The sequence below is a fragment of the Polypterus senegalus genome, chromosome 6 (assembly GCF_016835505.1).
Source record: "Polypterus senegalus isolate Bchr_013 chromosome 6, ASM1683550v1, whole genome shotgun sequence".
Classification (NCBI taxonomy): Eukaryota; Metazoa; Chordata; class Cladistia; order Polypteriformes; family Polypteridae; genus Polypterus; species Polypterus senegalus.
The window spans coordinates 65,693,358-65,712,725 of NC_053159.1; the positions used below are offsets into that span (position 1 = coordinate 65,693,358).

At 40.0% G+C, this 19,368-nt stretch overlaps 1 protein-coding gene across 2 annotated transcripts in view; it reads left to right on the top strand.

Annotated features, from left to right (window-relative positions):
* LOC120531106 (matrix remodeling-associated protein 8-like) overlaps nucleotides 1-10,161 on the top strand; it is a 28,057-nt gene extending 17,896 nt beyond the window's left edge. For both annotated transcript variants that reach the window (XM_039756191.1, XM_039756192.1), the window contains 5 exons: nucleotides 2,993-3,151; nucleotides 7,016-7,046; nucleotides 7,125-7,198; nucleotides 7,280-7,357; nucleotides 7,613-10,161. In XM_039756191.1, coding sequence (XP_039612125.1) covers nucleotides 2,993-3,151; nucleotides 7,016-7,046; nucleotides 7,125-7,198; nucleotides 7,280-7,357; nucleotides 7,613-7,638 — 368 coding nt within the window. In that variant the 3' untranslated portion in view covers nucleotides 7,639-10,161. The remainder of the gene's footprint in view (nucleotides 1-2,992; nucleotides 3,152-7,015; nucleotides 7,047-7,124; nucleotides 7,199-7,279; nucleotides 7,358-7,612) is intronic.
* Nucleotides 10,162-19,368: the final 9,207 nt, after the last annotated feature.

Genomic DNA, 19,368 nt, shown 5'->3' on the forward strand with positions numbered 1-19,368 from the left:
AATTGTTTCTTGATGCAGTGTGTGCTTGAAAATTGAGTCCTTCACACTTGTTGGGAACATGTTATTCAATTGTTTATCACACACTGGAATGGAAGGCAGGAATAACTTGACTCCCGACTGGGATGGATGCCCCATGACCTGGTCAAAAGGCCCATATAATAGGCATCCCAACCTGGATAAGCTATTGTTTGCTTTCCCGGGCAGCACAACAAAAGGGAATACCAAGGGCAGACTGCCTATCAGGGCTGTAGACTCCCACCACCTATGCACTAGGTGACCACATCCCTTTGCTGAATCACCCGTGCACACACCTGCAGGGCAATCTGGGAATTATAATCCCGCTTGGCAGCCCTTCTGGGTATCATGGGTGCCACCAGAGGAAGCTGCTGAAAATGGAGGTCTTTATTCTTAGTGGTCTTCACTGGTGCTTCCTCTGTGCTATGTTGAGGTGGTGGAGGTACTGGCATAAAAGTGAACACACCTCACCTGAGTCACAATGAAAGAAAACCATTATTGTAGTGTTGATAGTGGACAAAGCTTATGCAAGGTATTTGTTATAAAATAAAACTCTTGTTTGATCCCAGGACTGTCATTAGTGTAGTTGTGTCCGGGGTTATGGGGTTATGAGTCACCCCTACAGGCCACAATATGCCTTATTATCTTTTATTTTTATTGATTTTTTATTGTTAATTTTGGGATGTAATTTTATTTCTATTTTGTCTTTCTCAATTTTAAACATGCTACGCTTTTTTGTGTTGGATTCCTAGGATGTTTTGTGGTTGCTAGACACATGTTGTGCAAGACAAGTGGCTCATGACATTTGGGCAACCATAATATATAACATGGCTGCTCACAATAACCAAATGTCCGAACTTTAAGGTCTCTAATTGTGAAGATCCATGAGAGAAAATTGCTCAAGCAGACTAAATAATTATCAGGTATATCCAGCAGGGACTGGACCAGGTTCAATCCTGGGAAGTGCTCTGTCAAATATTAGTTTTGATTAAAGTACCACTTGCCTCAAAGTTACAATGGGGACACAATAACTACAACGACAAACACTAATCACAACAAGTTGGTGAATAAAAATAATAATCAGTAAAACATACCCTAGCTCAGTTCAGACTATTCATTCCCAAAAGAAAAGGTCTGCTCATCTCTTGGAGAAGGAATGAAATTAGAATGGAATCCACATTGTCCAGTTCAAACATGACACCCCTTCACTGTGCATACTGCTTCTCAAGTGGGGATGTAATTTATTATTATTATTAATCAAAATAATAAATTAGCCAAGCCTGTCACTTTCAAGACTTTCTACTGTACTTGTGGGAAATTCTGTATAAATGTTAATACGATCCACAATCCTAAGAGGCTTTACAGGGCTAACACGATTACTGTACAGCATCATTAGAACTACAGTATTATGAATAAACAAAACACACACATAGGAGGCACATGATATGTAACAGACACATGGAGACACTTTGGTGCCTTTTTCCTTCCATGGTCATATTGGAAATCCATTGACTGCCTAAAGCCATTGACCCTTAGTTCTTTGGCCACTCCTGGTAGCTCTGGCCACACAATTGGAGCCCATTCACTCCAACATTAGCAGGTATATACAAACTTATTCTAATGTATAATAAATTGTTTTATGTTCTACTTATTAACATTGTTATTCTGCACGCTACATTTAAAGGCATAGACTGTGGTTAAACCTTCTCGCAAATTTTGGAAGCATTTTTGGTACTGTTTTGTATTTGAGCATCTGTGCAACTCTCTGAGGCAACCACCTACAATGCAGAATGCTATGCTTTAAACCAAACTTTGGTAAATGTTAAGGCTCAACCCAATGTGACTAATAAGTGAACCCCAAGAGGAGCTATGCTAACCTATAACACCAATCATAGGCAGATATCAGAAAGCATCAGTGCGTACATATTGTCAATTTATAAGGGCCAAACAGCATGACTGAGTATTTTGAGTGTCTAAATTCCAAGCTTCATAGATGAGTAGAAAGGTCTCAAAAGGAAACAAATGTACATACATGTTTTGGGGCTTATAGTTTCATGGAGGCCTGTGATCTTTCTTGGGGAATTGTGGGCTTAAGAACATCATTTGGAATTTAATGACATATTGAGTCAAATGGCCTCTCTGTCTTAATCCCAGATAAACAACAATTTATTTCTTGTATAGCCTAAATGGGCTTTAACAGATCCTGTTCTTTGATAACACCCCCCAAAACAGCCTTGGCTCTCCCCAAAAAAAAAAAACTTTACTGGAAGAAATCTTTGGAAAGGCAAATGAGAGAGTGCAATGGGTGTCAAAAACAGAACACAAGTAATGCTCTTCACAGAGCTAGACGGCCAATCTATCATTGCCTCCTCAGAGCTACGGTACATTACTATAAAGTACTTTGTTCTTGCACAGTCATCCTCACCAAGTGCAGGCACAGAGTGAAACATCAACTCTAAAGGCAAAATGCAAGAATAAATTGTACCACTCAATAAAAACAGAATTATCATAAAACAAAGTAGAAACAAATTAACATAAATGAAAAGCAAAATTAGCTAATCATTTAACTAATCACTCCAGAATGCACCTCCATGTGCTACAACACCATATACAAGGTGAGAGTTTGTCACATAAAGATTTGATCTCCACCAAATTCAGTGTTTTATGAATCACTAAGAAAATGGAAAATTTTGTGATCTATTGTGCTCAAGTTGAAAGATTGGTGGCATGAGAAATAGAAAATTACAATGAATTTTTATCAGATGGCTATGGCAAAAGTTAAAGTTAAAGTTGACATCTTGATTAAAATTAATTTACTGTATCATTCTAGTTTTATTGTAAGTGTGAGCATAATGTTCAGAGAGGGTTTCTACATTGAACCCAGTTCTATTGGCTATAGACTGTGGGCTCCTATTGCTCTGAATTTGATTAAGCAGGTCTGAGAATTATATTTTATTCATTTTCCTTGTCTTCACAGACATCGCCGTGGAGGAGGGGCCCCGAGTCATTAACGTTATCCTGCCTGAGAGGCCAACACATTTCCTGCAGCAGCTTGGCTACATCTTGGCAACATTGCTCCTGCTAGCTCTCACTGTTACAGCCATTTTGCTGTTGCCTCGCCGGTGCCGGAAGAGAGGTGTGTTTCATAGTAGGAGCGACCTTCTGTTAAAGTGTTTCTTTGAGAAAATGGGCAATTGCAGAGGAAGAAATCGATTTAAAACACATCAGGGAGCATATTCAAGTAGTAGTAAATGCTAGGTTATAAAGACAACTTAAAAATGCTTTTAGCTTTCATTTAGAAAGGTCTGCAAACAACTGAAAACATACAAATCCAACAACACAATGTGTGCATATTATTTAAGGATAAAATATCTTCATGCTGACTGTGGGTGGTGACAGAACAAAATGAAACCTAGAGCCAATTAACACAGGGCACCATATAATTTAAGCAGAGCAGTGTATCTACTTGTAATTGACATCACAAGTAGAATTTGTTTGTCTCTCCTGGAGCTGAGATATTTAGCCTAATTCAGCCTGGCCTCCTAATAGAAACAAAGATCACATCCAATTTGATTTTCTGCTCTGGTTTTTTGCATTCCTACAAGTGGTTCTAAAAAATATGGGAAGGCTGCAGTGTTGTTCATTTCATCCCCAAAGTTGAAATAGAATCTACACTAAAGACAGTCCACAACCAGGTCACAGCAGTCCAGATGCATTTGGTGAGGGTGAGCATTCAACATACAGTGGTGCAAATGGAAACTCACCTCTGTGAGTTTTTGGCCCATGATGAAAAATGGTATGTGGCTACTTATGGAGAATGCCATGTCTCTCAAGAGGAAAGTGTTGATATAACCACTATGATAGCCTTTAACACTGTTCACCAGTCCTCTCATTGATGTTTTACCTCTGCTCGTCCTAGATCAGATACTTCCTGACATCCATACGTGCAATCTTTAATCATTGCCTCAGCACTGCCTTGCTGTCACATACGTATAGTCATCATATGATGGAATATATTGGACTGTCCAACAGCCCTTACAATGAGCAACAGTTCTGCCTTTTTCCGACAAATGGATCTGTGTATGGCTAATAAATACAGCAGGGATGCATTCTTGATGTAGTGTGGCATTCCAGGGTCAACATGATTTGACCATTCTCTTAATGCAATTTTATGGAACATCCTATGTACCACATCTGGTCATAACTGAGAGTTTAATAGACATGCACACCTGTTCATTTGCATATATTAATATCCCATACATTGGTCAAATGGGACAGCTGCTACTGAGCGTAGGTACTTTTTGACACTGAATGTCCTCATTCTTTCAGTTTCTATTTTACCCCATTTTTATTACAAGGGAAGGCTCTTGTTAAGTCCCCACAATACAGAAAACAAACACTTTGCATCCGTTTTAGAGGAGAGACGTGCAGCAGAGGCATGTAACCCACCCAAACCCAAAGGTTTTTCAGGATTCCAGACTGCCAGAGCCTATTCTTGCTGCAACCATCACAAAGTATTTTGTATTTATTATTTAATTTTACCTTATGTCAAAAAATTGCCTGACTGCATTCTTTTCATTCCACTAAGCAGTAGGGTATTTAGTGTTGAATAGAAAACAACAGCAGGTTCAAGGAGAGGAGGACGACAAGAACTGAGCTTCTGTTCCTGAAGGATAGCAGATCTTGGCCATGCAGAATCAATCAGGTTTTAAATACAGTTTAACTCAGCATCTTATTTTTTGATTAGTGTGAAATTTGAATTCATTGAGCTTGGTTTAGGTTTGGGCATTTCACATCAGAACGTTATCACCATGCTGAATTAGATAATATTACTGTTGCACCATGCTTTGTCAAATTTCAGATATTTAACCTAATCAAGGCTCTGTCATACATCTCTTCAAAATACCCACATATGTCAGTAAATGTACTGTAACAGCATTTAAAGATGTAGAATTTGATCACATTCAATTATAGTGCCTTCATTGAAATTGTGATGGATGACACAGTGATCTTAAGTGTTCCTAGTAGGTACTTAGATTGAGAAAGGGTATACATTTTAGGCTGAAAACCTGAACCAGTCACTCATAGTTTTATAGATGGTAATGTTGTGAACCCATAATAAAATGTGAACCTCATTAAAAACAAAAATTAAGGAGGGTGAGTAGGTTTGTGTTTGTAGAACTGCTTAAAAACAGACTATGAAGGATGATGATGAGCAAAATGATTCATGTGAAATTAAATTTGCAGGGGAACTTGTTTTTAGCAAAGAGAAATGCCTGGAATCAATTCCTGCCATTTAGTATTTCAATAAAAATCTATAGTAAAGGAAAAGAAAAATCAATGGAGAGTGTATATCCTCAACTAGCAAAGAGTCGTTGTTAAGTAATGGGATGTTGTTGCAGCGACAACTTTCCATGTGCTGAGTTTTCTTGTGGTGAAAACATGTGCATAATGTGCATAGCAATGTGTTTTCGTGCTTCTTTATATGGAATACTAGGGGGCTTCTGCCCCTGCTCACTTCGCTCGCCAATCCCCCTGCCTGCGCTACGCGTGAGCAACTTCGCATCTGTGCCGCTCACGTCTGTGGATTTCACTTTCACCAAACAACAAAACTTTTAATTCTCATGGATACATCTCTTCATTGGGAAGAAACACTACTTTTCCCTGATGGCAACACGAATTAGATGATCTACAAGTCTCTGACTTAAAGTTTAAAGCAAAATAATATCTACATATTTCTGTCATATCACCTGCTGTATGTCCATATATTCAATCTCTTTTCGCTTTTACCTTTAAGTCAATAGCGCATTGAATTTTGATTCCATGTTTGGAATTGCATCGTGACAACGCAATGTATAACTGCCCGTGTGTGAATATCATTTCTTTCTCTCTACACAAACTGTGTCTGACAGTAGCATTCACACAAATGAGAAATGATTGAACTGTGTACGTGGTTGTAAATGTTTTAGATGTGGGCAGGACTTTTCCAAATATCTTTGCATAAAGTCTTGTCTCGCTGGGCTTGAAATTTATCTCTTGTGGAATTTCACTTTCACCAAACAAACAAATCTTTTAATTCTGGCGGAACACTACTTTTCCCTGATGGCAACACAAATTAGATGATCTACAAGTCTCCGACTTAAAGTTTAAATCTGAACAATATATTCAATATCTTTTCACTATTCCGTTATTTCATAAAGTAATAATTTCCATTTGTTTGTGCTAATGTGATCTTTACTATCATTTTTTGAGACTTTCGAATTTTCTTACTTCCATTATCTCTAACCTGCTCTGCATGTGTATCACGCCAACGTTTCTGAATTCCTTACGACGTTCTACTTTGTTATCTACTCTTTGTCTTTTATTTCCGGCCTCGGGCAATGTTAAATCTCTTGGCACAAAGTCTTGTCTTGCGGGGCATGAAAGTGTCTCACTGAGAAAGTTACGTCTCGTCTCTCTGAAAAAATTTTGTCTTGTCCCAAGATTTTTTTATATAATAGACAGATATGCAGCATGTCAAATTCCTTAAAATGTACTCTGTGAACTAGAGGCATAAGTGGAATTGACTTTATCAGGCTTGTTATGCAGCTGCAGAAAAGAACACAAGTAAATACAAAAATGTAAACAAGGCTTTATTCACCCCAAAAAACTCTAAACCCCAAAGAGTTTTGCTATTGTACCATTGTGAGATTGCCTGCAAAACTAATTTTAATCATCGATTTTGTGAAACCGTGTGCAAATTGAAGCTTACCTATTTTGTTCATCACTAGTGAACTTTGAATAAAGAATTTTATTTTAGTTGTCTCCCTTCAAATAGAGCATAGGCCTCCTTGGTCTCGTTAACGAAATGCCGCTAATCTGTACTTTGGTATTCACTCTCTTCCTACCTCTGCAAATGCAAGTTTTCCCATAGACATCATTTGATAGGACTTTAGCACCAGTTTGCATTCCTTGTACTGCATTGGCTTACCACTATTAACAATCTGTGTCTGTTTGGCAGGACGGGACTATGATGTGCAAAAGATGGAGGGGTACGTATGATCTGTTTCGCTATCATTTCAAAGCTCACTTAAAGAATTGGTGTTGATTTGAATCTCTTTCTGCTTCAGTCAACAGATGAATACCAACCACTTTGCGGTGGACACAGCAGAGTTAAAAGTTTGCAATGAAGAGGTTAAGCTGGGTAAGTGAAATGTATGTTGGGCTATTATATGCCAAATGTGAGAAATCAGTCAGTAGCTTACCACTTTACTTTTTATTTCAGATTATAAAAACAACATCATGAAAGAGAGAGCAGAGCTGGCAAAACTCCCACCTCCAAAATTCATTGATGTGGATGATGGTGAGGCAGCATGACTCCTTAGTCTGTCATTGACAGCTTCAGCTCTTTTATTCAATCCAGACATTCTTATGTGTGTTTGGGAATTGTTGTTTGTTTATTATAATATATATCTTTTTTTTCCCTTTGTCTACTTCAACTTCATTACATTTTTTTATTTCCCCTTGGAGACAAAGTCTATCTGTCTATCTAGCACTCTTTTGACACTGAACAACTGTGAGAATGGTTATTAATTTGGGTTGTTTTATGTTTTGACAGAGCCGAACAAGTCCTACTGGAAGTGAAGCTCAGAGTGCTGCTGGCTGGACCAGGGGCAGGGACTCACCCCCTGAGGGGATGTGCAGCCAGGATGGCCAGACATCTTTCCTTATGAAGCTTTCTTATAAAAATGAACACTATAAAAAAAGGCAGATTTATGTCATGTTAGTGTAGGAATGGGTGCTACAGGGTCTTTATGAACCACAGGCACATGGTTGCACCCTTTGAAGTTGGCTCTGCTGCCCATACTGCATAGCTTTTCTCTTTCTTTTGTCTTGTATTGTTTATTGTCTTTTTGTACCAATATTAACTCTGTCACGGCTCCTTTTCCTGGCATTTCTGAAAACCAAAGCCATTCCTTACCTCAGAAGGCAGCCTGGTGATCAGCTGGTCTGGTCCACTGACGGCCAAGAGGTCTGCAGTGCTACTTTCTCATCAGTGTAATTATATGCAGACTACCCATTCAATGTAGCTTTTTATTTTCTAGTATATCTAGACACAGCGGGCACCAGTGGTGTAAAAAGGGATAACAGACCTGTGCTGAGCAGACAGGGTAGAGCAACACATTGGAACAAGAGGGTGCTGGGAAAAGTCCACAGAGTCAGAGATTATTGGATGTAGGGCTGCCATAGCTAAAGAAAACAGGAGCTGATGAGTGTGACTGGCAAAGAATTGATGTTTGGGTAAAGGGTGTTGGGCCGAGAGCATCAAGAAGATGGCAAATTGATGGGTAAGACCTCCGTGCAACCGGAGTGTACGGACATATATGGCCTGTCTCAAATGGGTAGGCTGATTAATTAATGTGTGTAGTATATCTACAACAGAAAGATGGAATACTTTGTGGGTCTGTCTGGAACAGAGGGCGCTGGGATGCTTCCGCCTCTACTGTTAAACATTTTAATAAAATGCTCATACTCCAGTGGTGTGTGTTTGTTCGTAATAGTATGAGCTGTCAGTGCGGCTCAGGGAATTCGTATCCCTTTGGGATTGATAGCAGCACTGTTAGGAAGAGTGATTGCACAAAACAGTGGAGAAAATGATGACAGTTGGCACGAATGGAGAACAAAGTAAAAAAGAAATGGCTGTAAAAGGAATACAGCATAGGTAAGCAGGGTGGGTTGGACAAATGCAGGGTGTACTGAGAAGAGAAAAATCATATAGAAACTGTGAGAAGGAGAGGTAAAGTAGAATGATGCAAAGGATAGAAAATCAAAGACCATGAAAGACGAAGCATACTGAGAGAACAAGTTTAAAACATGATCGGGTAGTTTGGAGAGAGCAGAAAGATATTCAAGCTGAGAGAAAAAACATTCTTCAAATGGGGAAATGGTGGAGGAAAATGGAATGATGAGAGTGTGCTGAGAAGACATAGCAGTTGCTGCTGCTGCCTCTTCTATTGTGTGAATGGCTGTAGTTGTGGTTCATTTTAAGCTTCTGATCCTTTTGCTCATTCATCCCAGCAGCAGTCGACTAGTGTACACTTACCCATGCCATATACTGGTACACCACGGGCTTTTTCTAGCCCCAGTCGAGCTGTGGACTTGAGCTGCCTTTAGTTTATATTGGCAGGGCTCTGTACATGCAGATGGTTCTGCCTCACATGTTTGAAGACTGTGTGATATAATTAGGTTTTTTAGGGTTGACTCTTGTCTAGTACCTCTGCCAGCTCAAAGTGCCGCTCAGTGGATTGAAAGAGTTTTCAAAATGCATGTTCTATTTTTCTTTCAGTATAGTCAGTGCTGTAGGTCTGGATTTGCTTCTGAATGTCAGGTTTTCTCAATTCAGCTAACCGTCCACATTTACCATCCAAGCCTTCTATAGTTTCATTCACCATATGCTAATATGTACAACTGTATAAACCACAGAAAAGAAAGGTCTGATGTGTCCATAGCCAATAAGTCCCAAGGTCCACTCTGAACATATCTTATTCCATGGGCTGGGACAATAGTGCCATGTCAGGGTAACGACGACAGAAGTAGACTAAAGCTAGGGACAGTAACACTTCTTAGTGACTGCCATGCTTCTATCTTTGAGGAAATAACTTGCAATATGACTAGTATTTTTCAGCAAAACGCCAGGGTTGGGTGGGATGTTGGAATCACTTAACCATTTGGACCCCAAGAAACAGTGAAAAATCTAAATTATGTGTGATCCCTAAAGGTAATTTTTAAAAACATGTGACAGTGCCATAAACGACTCAGTTTTGCAGCAGATGAGCAGACAGCTCTTCACAGGCTAGGCAGGATTAGATGTTTGCGTGACTGCAGCCAGTCTGGTGGGAAGGGGAGCCCGACCTTTGACAAGCCTCAAGAGTATTCAGGAAAGAGGGAAGAACTCCATACAGCCATTAGTGCTTGCCTTTACTCTCAAAATACCTTCCTTGCTCTTTATGTTATGATCCAGGTTTGTTTGTATTTTCTCCTGACTCTCATCTATGTTATTTTTGGTCCTTTTTCTGGCCAATTATTGCTTTATAAATGAGTAACCTGATTGTGGCAATTATTTTGTGTAGTAAATATACTTAAAGAAATTAAAATGTTTTAACATTTTTTGCAGTGCCATGTTTGCATTGATACAGGCACTGCCATTTTGTCACTTATTACTACAGTGTTGCTATGAATGGGTGACTAGAGGTGCGTGGCATGTGCCATCACCATCTCAACAGTATAAAGTTCAGGGCTGTGCACTTTGTGATTATCCGAGATTGCGGATAGAAACCCTAAACTTTAGTGTGGATGTACGTTTGTTCAATTTTGCACTTCAAATTATTGTCTACAATTCTGTTTTTGTGGTTGAAGCATGGTAAATCTGACTTGTCACTTTCAAACCATGGCTAGGTTTCCTGAAAAACATCTCAACTTATGGGTCCGCTTTCTTAAAATTGCCTCTCTCATTGATATGACAGTGTATTTAACTAACTGGAGCCGCTGTGCAGGTCTGTGGCACGTTAGAAAATTGCTTATCGGCACGCTGTTACTTTAATTAGCCTGATGAAAAAGCCACAGTTGCACTCACAGTGTCAAAGTGCACGATGTCTTGTAAATGTGGCTGCTCTGTGTGATGCTGGTTAGAAGGGAAAGTGGTGTTGGTTCTGTCTGTAGATTGTGTGTCCACGTATGATGAGAATTGTGTATGCACCTTACACATAGACTAAGTGATAGTCTTCTATGCAGCTAATATTTTCTATATTCTGTAGTGCCAGAGTAAGATTTCAGTGTTCGGTCAACAATGGAGGACTAACAGGACTCCTGATTACCATGGGGTATTTTGCAGGTTGAGTGTTTAAAAAAAAATAAAAGCTGCTTGAAACATTTCTCAAAGATAAGTCAAACCCCAAAGTTAGACGTTAATATTAATCTGCACTGAGGAGAAAAATATAATATTTTCATGAAATAATAATCCTGAATATTTATAATTGACATGAGATAGTAGGTTAGAATCATAAATAAAACTACTTGAGTAATAGTACTACTAGAACAAATGCAGTCCTTGTAGCGTATTGTTCATTTATTGTCTAGACAAAAGTTATAACATTGGAGGCTGCAGACTTTTCACTCAAATTTTGGGATCCATTCCAATTACCTTTGTGAAAGCTGTTGATGTAGGAAATTACCAAATCATCCCATTAAGTTTGAATGTTCAGATCCTGCTACAAATACTGGACTGACTTGCCTAGTAATATTGCAAACTCCACATGTAAAAGAGCCTTGCATGTCAGCTCTAGAAACATTCTAAATGAAGGCTCAATATCTGTAGTAAATTTCTAAGTTTTGTTTTATCTTTTACTGAGTTAATAACTTCCCTTTTTATTTTTACATTCTACAACTGGTGAGGAGGCTGCTTACCATGAGACCCAATGTCACATAGTACACGCTAACAATAAGTGCAAATTTTCCCTTTTCTTTGTAATTCTTTATCTCAGAAAGGTATACTGCTCAAAAGAATTAAAGGAACACTTTTTAATCAGAGTATAGCATAAAGTCAATGAAACTTATGGGATATTAATCTGGTCAGTTAAGTAGCAGAGGGGGTTGTTAATCAGTTTCAGCTGCTGTGGTGTTAATGAAATTAACAACAGATGCACTAGAGGGGCAACAATGAGATGACCCCCAAAACAGGAATGGTTTAACAGGTGGAGGCCACTGACATTTTTCCCTCCTCATCTTTTCTGACTGTTTCTTCACTAGTTTTGCATTTGGCTACAGTCAGTGTCACTACTGGTAGCACGAGGCGATACCTGGACCCTACAGAGGTTGCACAGGTAGTCCAACTTCTCCAGGATGGCACATCAATATGTGCCATTGCCAGAAGGTTTGCTGTGTCTCCCTGCACAGTCTCAAGGGCATGGAGGAGATTCTAGGAGACAAGCAGTTACTCTAGGAGAGCTGGAGAGGGCCATAGAAGGTCCATAACCCATCAGCAGGACCATTATCTGCTCCTTTGGGCAAGGAGGAACAGGATGAGCACTGCCAGAGCCCTACAAAATGACCTCCAGCAGGCCACTGGTGTGAATGTCTCTGACCAAACAATCAGAAACAGACTTCATGAGGGTTGCCTGAGGGCCCAAATGTCTACTGCACCCTGTGCTCACTGCACAGCACCGGAGAGCTCAATTGGCATTTGCCATAGAATACCAGAATTGGCAGGTCCACCACTGGCGTCCTGTGCTTTTCACAGATGAGAGCAGGTTCACCCTGAGTATATGTGAAAGACGTGAAAGGGTCAGGAGAAGCCGTGGAGAATATTATGCTGCCTGTAACATCGTTTAGCATGACTGGTTTGGTGGTGGGTCAGTGATGATCTTGGAGGCATATCCATGGAGCGACTTACAGACCTCTACAGGCTAGACAACGGCATCTTGACTGCCATTAGGTATCAGGATGAAATCCTTGGACCCATTGTCAGACCCTACGCTGGTGCAGTAGGTCCTGGTTTCCTCCTAATGCACGACAATGCCTGGCCTCATGTGGCAAGAGTATGCAGGCAGTACCTGGAGGATGAAGGAATTGAAACAATTGAATGGCCTTCACGATCCCCTGACTTAAACCCAATAGAACATCTGTGGGACATTATGTTTCGGTCCAGGCGCCGCCAGGTTGCTCCTCAGACTGTACAACAGCTCAGGGATGCCCTCATACAGATCTGGGAGGAAATGCCACAAGACACCATCTGTCGTCTCATTAGGAGCATGCCCTGACGTTGTCAAGCATGCATACAAGCTCGTGGGGGCCACACAAGATACTGAAAAGCATTCTGAGTAGCAGAAATTAAGTTTTTGAAAAAATGGACTAGCACGCCACATCTTCATTTCACTCTGATTTTAGGGTGTCTACACAATTGAGCCCTCTGTAGGCAGAAAACTTTTATTTCCATTAAAAGACTTGGCATCCTTTTGTTCCTAAGACATTGCCCTGTCGTTATTTGTATAGATATCCAACTTCATATTGAGATCTGATGTATCTAATGTGTTTCTTTAAAGTGTTCCTTTAATTTTTGTGAGCAGTGTATTTTGTCCACCACTCCCAGCGTGTCTCTTCCACCAGCAGAGAAACCTGTAGACTGATTTGAACTCCTTGTTCAGGTATCATCCTCTTGTAATATTAATACACTTATGGACTATGACCTGTGATTATTCCTTACATTTCTATGGAATTCTCGTCTTTGGGACTAGATAAGACTATTAGTCAAATATAGTAAGTCAAAACTACAGTACAGGCTAGTAAGCACTAAAAAAAAAAAATAAGAGTCAATAAACAAAGTGAAAAGTCTGCCAGAAGAAATGTTTGAGCCTGGTCGCAAATGCTAGAACATGAGGTGCACATGTCCCCTTCAAAACCAAGCAGGATCTGAATGTAAAGTGGATTCTCATATGTAATGCTCAATGGAGCTGCCTGGCGACAAATCTGCGCCCTGAATCAGGGCATGATAGTAATGGCACAATATGCCGTTCTGTGAGGCAGCAGGCATGGATTACAGAAGGCTGACATTAAAAAAAAATAATAAAAAACGAAGCCACAGCTTAGCTGACATTCCGCTGTGCTAAGAAACTTGGAATTCTCCCATTTAAAAGCTTGTGGTTAGCACTGCTACCCCACAGATTTATCGTTCTGAGTCTGAGTCCCATTCCTGTTTGCTCTCCTAGTGCAGTTTTATTCAATTTCACAATGCCTGACAGGGTTTCTTCTCACATCACCAAAGGGTAATTGGCATTGTGCGAGTGTGCCCTATGATAGGCCGACACCCTATTCGAGAATGGTATGTGCCCTGGGCCCACTGTTACCAGCATAGGCTTGGACCCCTTGTGACCTTGAATTGGATTACGTAGGTATGGCATGTTTCTGGCATCAAAATCTTGGCAGGAGCAACTCTCAAAGCTTGCTTTAGATAAAGGGTTCATTCGTCAAAATATTGGAATATTCTGTAAGCTAGAACTAGGCACACACTATTTTTTCCAGGAACTAGCTAGTTGGCAGACTAAAAAGTGTGAACATGCTGACCTGTGCAGGCTTTAGCAGACAGACGTCATCAAAAATGCCCAGACTGGTATCAGCTAAAGTAATCATATTGAAATATATTAGTACAGTTTGCACAATATTAAGTAATCCACAGCATTCACTGTGTATCTGTGTACGTTTAGTCTTGGAAACAAGTCTGTCTTCTCATAGTTTTAGAGTCTTGGGTCCAGATCCACAGTTTCTTCATGCATCACAAAGATGTGCAGGTTAAGTAGATTGGTGAATTTAAATTGGACCGGGATGTGAGTGTGAAAGGTGCCTCATTCAGGGCCAATTCCTGCTTTGAATTCAGTGCTACCTGGATAGACTTTGCCTTCTCACATGATCTTATATTGTAAGTTTAGAAAATGAATGTCTGAGTATTATATCAGAATTAAATTCTTAAGATTCCAAAATCGGTTGAACGTGTTATTTAAAACCTGCATCTAACATAACAGCATTCTCAAATTTGCTTAATCCTATTCAGGGTCCCAGGAGGTCAGAGCCCATCCCAGCAATCTGAAGGTAGGAACTGGCCTTATAAATGTACACCAGTGCATCACTGGGCCCACCCCAACATACACTGCCAATTTAAAATCGATACTTTAACCTGACATGCATATCTTTGCAATATGTGAAGAAAATTTGAGTACTTGAAAGTATCTATCTATCTATCTATCTAACTATCTATCTATCTATCTATCTACTTACTGATCATAGTGTCAGACAGTGATGATGTGCTACATGTTGATTAGCACATGCAAGTACCGTAGACTCCACATGTGACAAGATTGACACCATGAACTTGGAGGAAAACCCACTAAAACATGGGGAGAACTTACAAGCTCCACACAGACAATGACTGGGAGCAGGATCTGACTCCATGAGATAGCAGCATTAAGCACAACCATGCTGCCTAGTACTGTGTGTGTGTGTATATATATATATATAAAATAAAATAAAAAAAAGTTGGAAGAAAAGTTCCAAACTCCAGACACAACTAAATCACGCAAGTCCTGATTCAAATGAATGTTTTTATTTAAAGAAACTAGGGTGCTCTGCCCCCTGCTCGCTTCGCTCGCCAACTACTGTGCGAGCGCTACGCACTAGACACTTCGCGGCTCTGCCGCTCACATATTGGGAAGTAGATGTGCAATTTAAACAGTTTAATGGACACCCAGGTGACAGCCTGCCCAAACCCCCACACGATCACAGAATCAAAGTCCTTTATTCAAATAAATGAAGATTTTATTTGTAATATCTCCAAAAGTATTACACAAAGCACAAAACACTGGTCTTTCTCTCTCCACAGTATACTCTCTCACCACTGCAATGCCCTCCTCCAGTCGAGTGTTGCCTCTACCACCCAGCTCCGACTCCCTCCATTCCTCCTCAGGCTTTTTCCTCTCCTCCTGACTCTGGCCAACTTATGAAGTGAGGCGGAGTGATGCACTCTGGGTGTGGCGGAAGTGTGACCAAATAAGGCCCTGGAAAGATCCATGTGCCCCTTGATGGTGGTCATGGGTTCCAACAGGGTTGAGCTCCCATGCTCATAACCCGTGGCCCCACTGGAAACCAAAGGGGCTGCCCTCTATCGCCCCGGGGCAGACACTGTCCTACAAATACTCTTTCCCCCAGTCCTTCCACACTCTGGGCATCCTAGCCGGGTAACGGCCACCCGCTACGGCAGATTGTTATTTTCATGGGAATTGTTACATATGCATAATAGACCTAACTATTTTACATTACAGTGAGTAATTAACCAGAGTAAAAAATAGTAAAATGTAATAAATTGAAAGAAATTTATGTTTCATGTTGCGTTAAAGGTATTTGTTGTGTTATACATTTTCATTCTGTTTTGCTTTCAAATTAACACGCAAATACTTTTTAAACTTATACTTTAACTGTAAACCTTCAGTAAAAACAATATTTGGAATTAACTTTTTGTCAATGTCAATTTGAAGTTTGATTTCGTATTTGGAGTTGCATCGTGACAATGCAATGTATAACTGTCCATGAGTGAATATTTCTTTCTCTCTATTAAATAAACCAACTTTTTTGATGTTTGTCCCTGTGATTTGTTAATTGTCATAGTAAAAGCTATTCTAACTGTAAACTGTAAACGTTTTAATACGAATGGCATATCAAGATCTCCTTTGGTGTCTAATGTTATCCGCGAAAGATGTACTACATTACCTTTACTTGTCGCCTGTTAAAATTTTACATGTCAGAATTGTTTGACCAATTTTGAATACAACTGATCTTGTCCTATTATATAGTCCATCACTCATACATAAATTACACAATAACATTACAATACATCCTTCTTTCAACAGTAATTCGGCTGGTGGAAGACGGGATGGTATTAACAGTTGTATAAGTTGATGTTTTCATCTTCCACACAATCACCACCAACTGCTTCAGCATAGTCTATTTATATGCATTTAACCAATTTGCTGTGTAACTGATCGACAATTTTTGCGTTAATTCATTTGACTTCATCATTTCTCGGTGCTAGGATTGCCCGTGTACTCATTTCTTCTGTTGATAACCCTTCGGGATGAAATTCTTTATTAAGATTTGGACATAATAAGTCTTCTTTTATTGGGAACTTAAAGTGAGGAAAACATAAAAAGAGCACAGGAACTGTGTCTGACAAAAGCATTCACACAAATGAAAGGTGAGAGGACTGTGGGTGTGGGACGTTAACCATAAATGGTTGAGAGAAGGGCGGGATTTGAAAAAATCTGTTGGAAATAGTCTCATCTCATCTCTAGATTTTCTTTTATAATAGAGAGATACCTTTAAACAAGGTTCAGAACCGCAATACAAGTCTTATTCTCTGTCTTAGTTGCCATCTCCTCTCCTCACCTCCCTGTTGAATTTTGTCCTTCCTCCACACCCAACATTAACTCACCTTGGTCAGGAAGAGTGTCTTCCTTTATGTCAGACCTGTGAGTAGTTCCGGTTCTACAACACTGCACCCAGGAAGCATTTGCAGGTCAGGTGGATCCTCCTTAAAATGAGGAATCTTCCTTCCCGCAGCTCCCCTGGTGGCTCCCAAGAAATCCAGATGGGCCACCTACTGGAACTATAACTCCCATGCATCCCTGTGTAGGTTATAACAAAGAAGATCTGCCATCTATTGTGTTAGGGGAACACTTGACCATGGGAGGCAGTCTCCCTCCACCCTTCCATTATAAAGTCTTCCTGGCTGTATTTGGAAACCAACCACCCACACTATGCGACTCTTCAATTCCACCCGGGGGAGTAAATGCGAACATTAATTTTATTTTAATTCTTTTCATTTTTATTACTATTTAATTTAATATTGTTTCTTTGTATCAGTATACTGCTGCTGGATTATGTGAATTTCCCCTTGGGATTAATAAAGTATCTATCTATCTATCTATCTATCTATCTATCTATCTATCTATCTATCTATCTATCTATCTATCTATCTATCTATCTATCTATCTATCTATCTATCTATCTATCCATCCTGGCTGGGATGCCAGCAGACATGTGTGTATATATAGAGTATATATACACACACTGTATCTTATGTTTGAAGTTTTTGGGTGAATTCTTCTCCCTAACACCCTATTTTAATATTTTCTCTCTCATTTGACACCCCATTCACTAAATAATATGCATCTCGATTTGGCTCCTGTCAGTGTAACAAATGTCTCTTTGTTTGGATTTTCAGTATATAATACACGCAGGTGAGATAAAGCCATTCCCCACCTACTGTCTTGCCCAATGTGCAACTGGCCAGACTTTGTCTGTTGTATCATTGCAGTGTGGTCACCACAGAATGCAGGCAGGAAGGAGAAAATCAAATTCTGATGATTTTTGCTGCGATGAAATGGGTACTTGGTCTAAGAGGCCCTATGTACATGACTACTCTGGCATTTTAACTTTTTTTTCCCTCAGACTCTTTTCTTGAGCTAAGATTTTCAAAATAGATTTTCCAGATTACTCAGTCTTTTTAGGCGGCACTTGCATACATGACATCACTCCTGACCTAAATCTCTTTTCCACATGGTTGTTAGCTGATGCCAGACAGACCCTTTCATAAACATTCCTGTGCTCTCTTGTTAGAAGAAGCCTGTATAAACACTTCCTCTTGTGAATATTCATTAATGGTCAATGCCATTCAACAAAACACAGATGCACACTCACACACACACACATTATAAAGAATTTACACTTGCATTCGGTTTGATAGACCACCGAACTGTCTGAATTCATTATGGTGGGGTGAATAGATTTATGGATGTTGCTACATTTAGAGGTGGCTACATCTTACAGTATCTCCACAACTTGTGGTCGAGAGTTTCTACACCACATCCCTAAGATGATCAGTTTGATTGGGATACTGTCAAGAGCAAGCTGCTGTAATAGAACAAAAACACCCTCATTTTTAGACATTTCTCACTTTATGACATACACTATCTTATTGAAAGTAAATAATTCTAGTCTGTGACATTGGCCCATCTGCATGAGGGTACTAAGGAAAACACTTCCCAAAGCATCATACCAACAGTCAGAAGTGTTGGGCCTTGTGCAGGGATGATATTTCTGCACCTGCTATAGCCATAGCCACTTATTTTCTGTACAGCTAGTGCAGTATGGGTAGGTCATTTGGTGCTGTACTCCATCCAGGGCAGAATCTCAGGAGTTGAATATTCTGACATATCCTCTTTATCCAATGCAAGAGAGCTGCATTTGAAATTTCGGGGATGTAGCATAATGGGCAGCATGGTAGCACAGTGGGTAGCGCTGCTGCCTTGCAGTTAGGAGACCCGGGTTCACTTCCTGGGTCCTCCCAGCATGGAGCTTGCATGTTCTCCCCATGTCTGTGTGACATGAAGCTTATGTCTGCGGTGGGCTGGCACCCTGCCTGAGGTTTGTTTCCTGCCTTGCGCCCTGTGTTGGCTGGGATTGCCTTCAGCAGACCCCTGTGACCCTGTAGTTAGAATATAGTGGGTTGGATAATGGATGGAATGTAGCATATGTACAAGGGATAAGTGTGTTTTTGTTTAATCAGCTTGCTAATTAGAATTGGGATTTTACAAAATCAGATACTGTATTTTCAGGTTACAGGAAGACTTTTCAATTGTACATTAAAAGCCTAGGCAGAGGCAATGTCTGCAATGCTTCCACAAAGCATCTGATCTCAACTCTTATCTCACGATCTAAGGAACTTGAGTTGCTTTGTTTACTTGAATACAGTAAACTTAGGTGTCTGAATTCTCT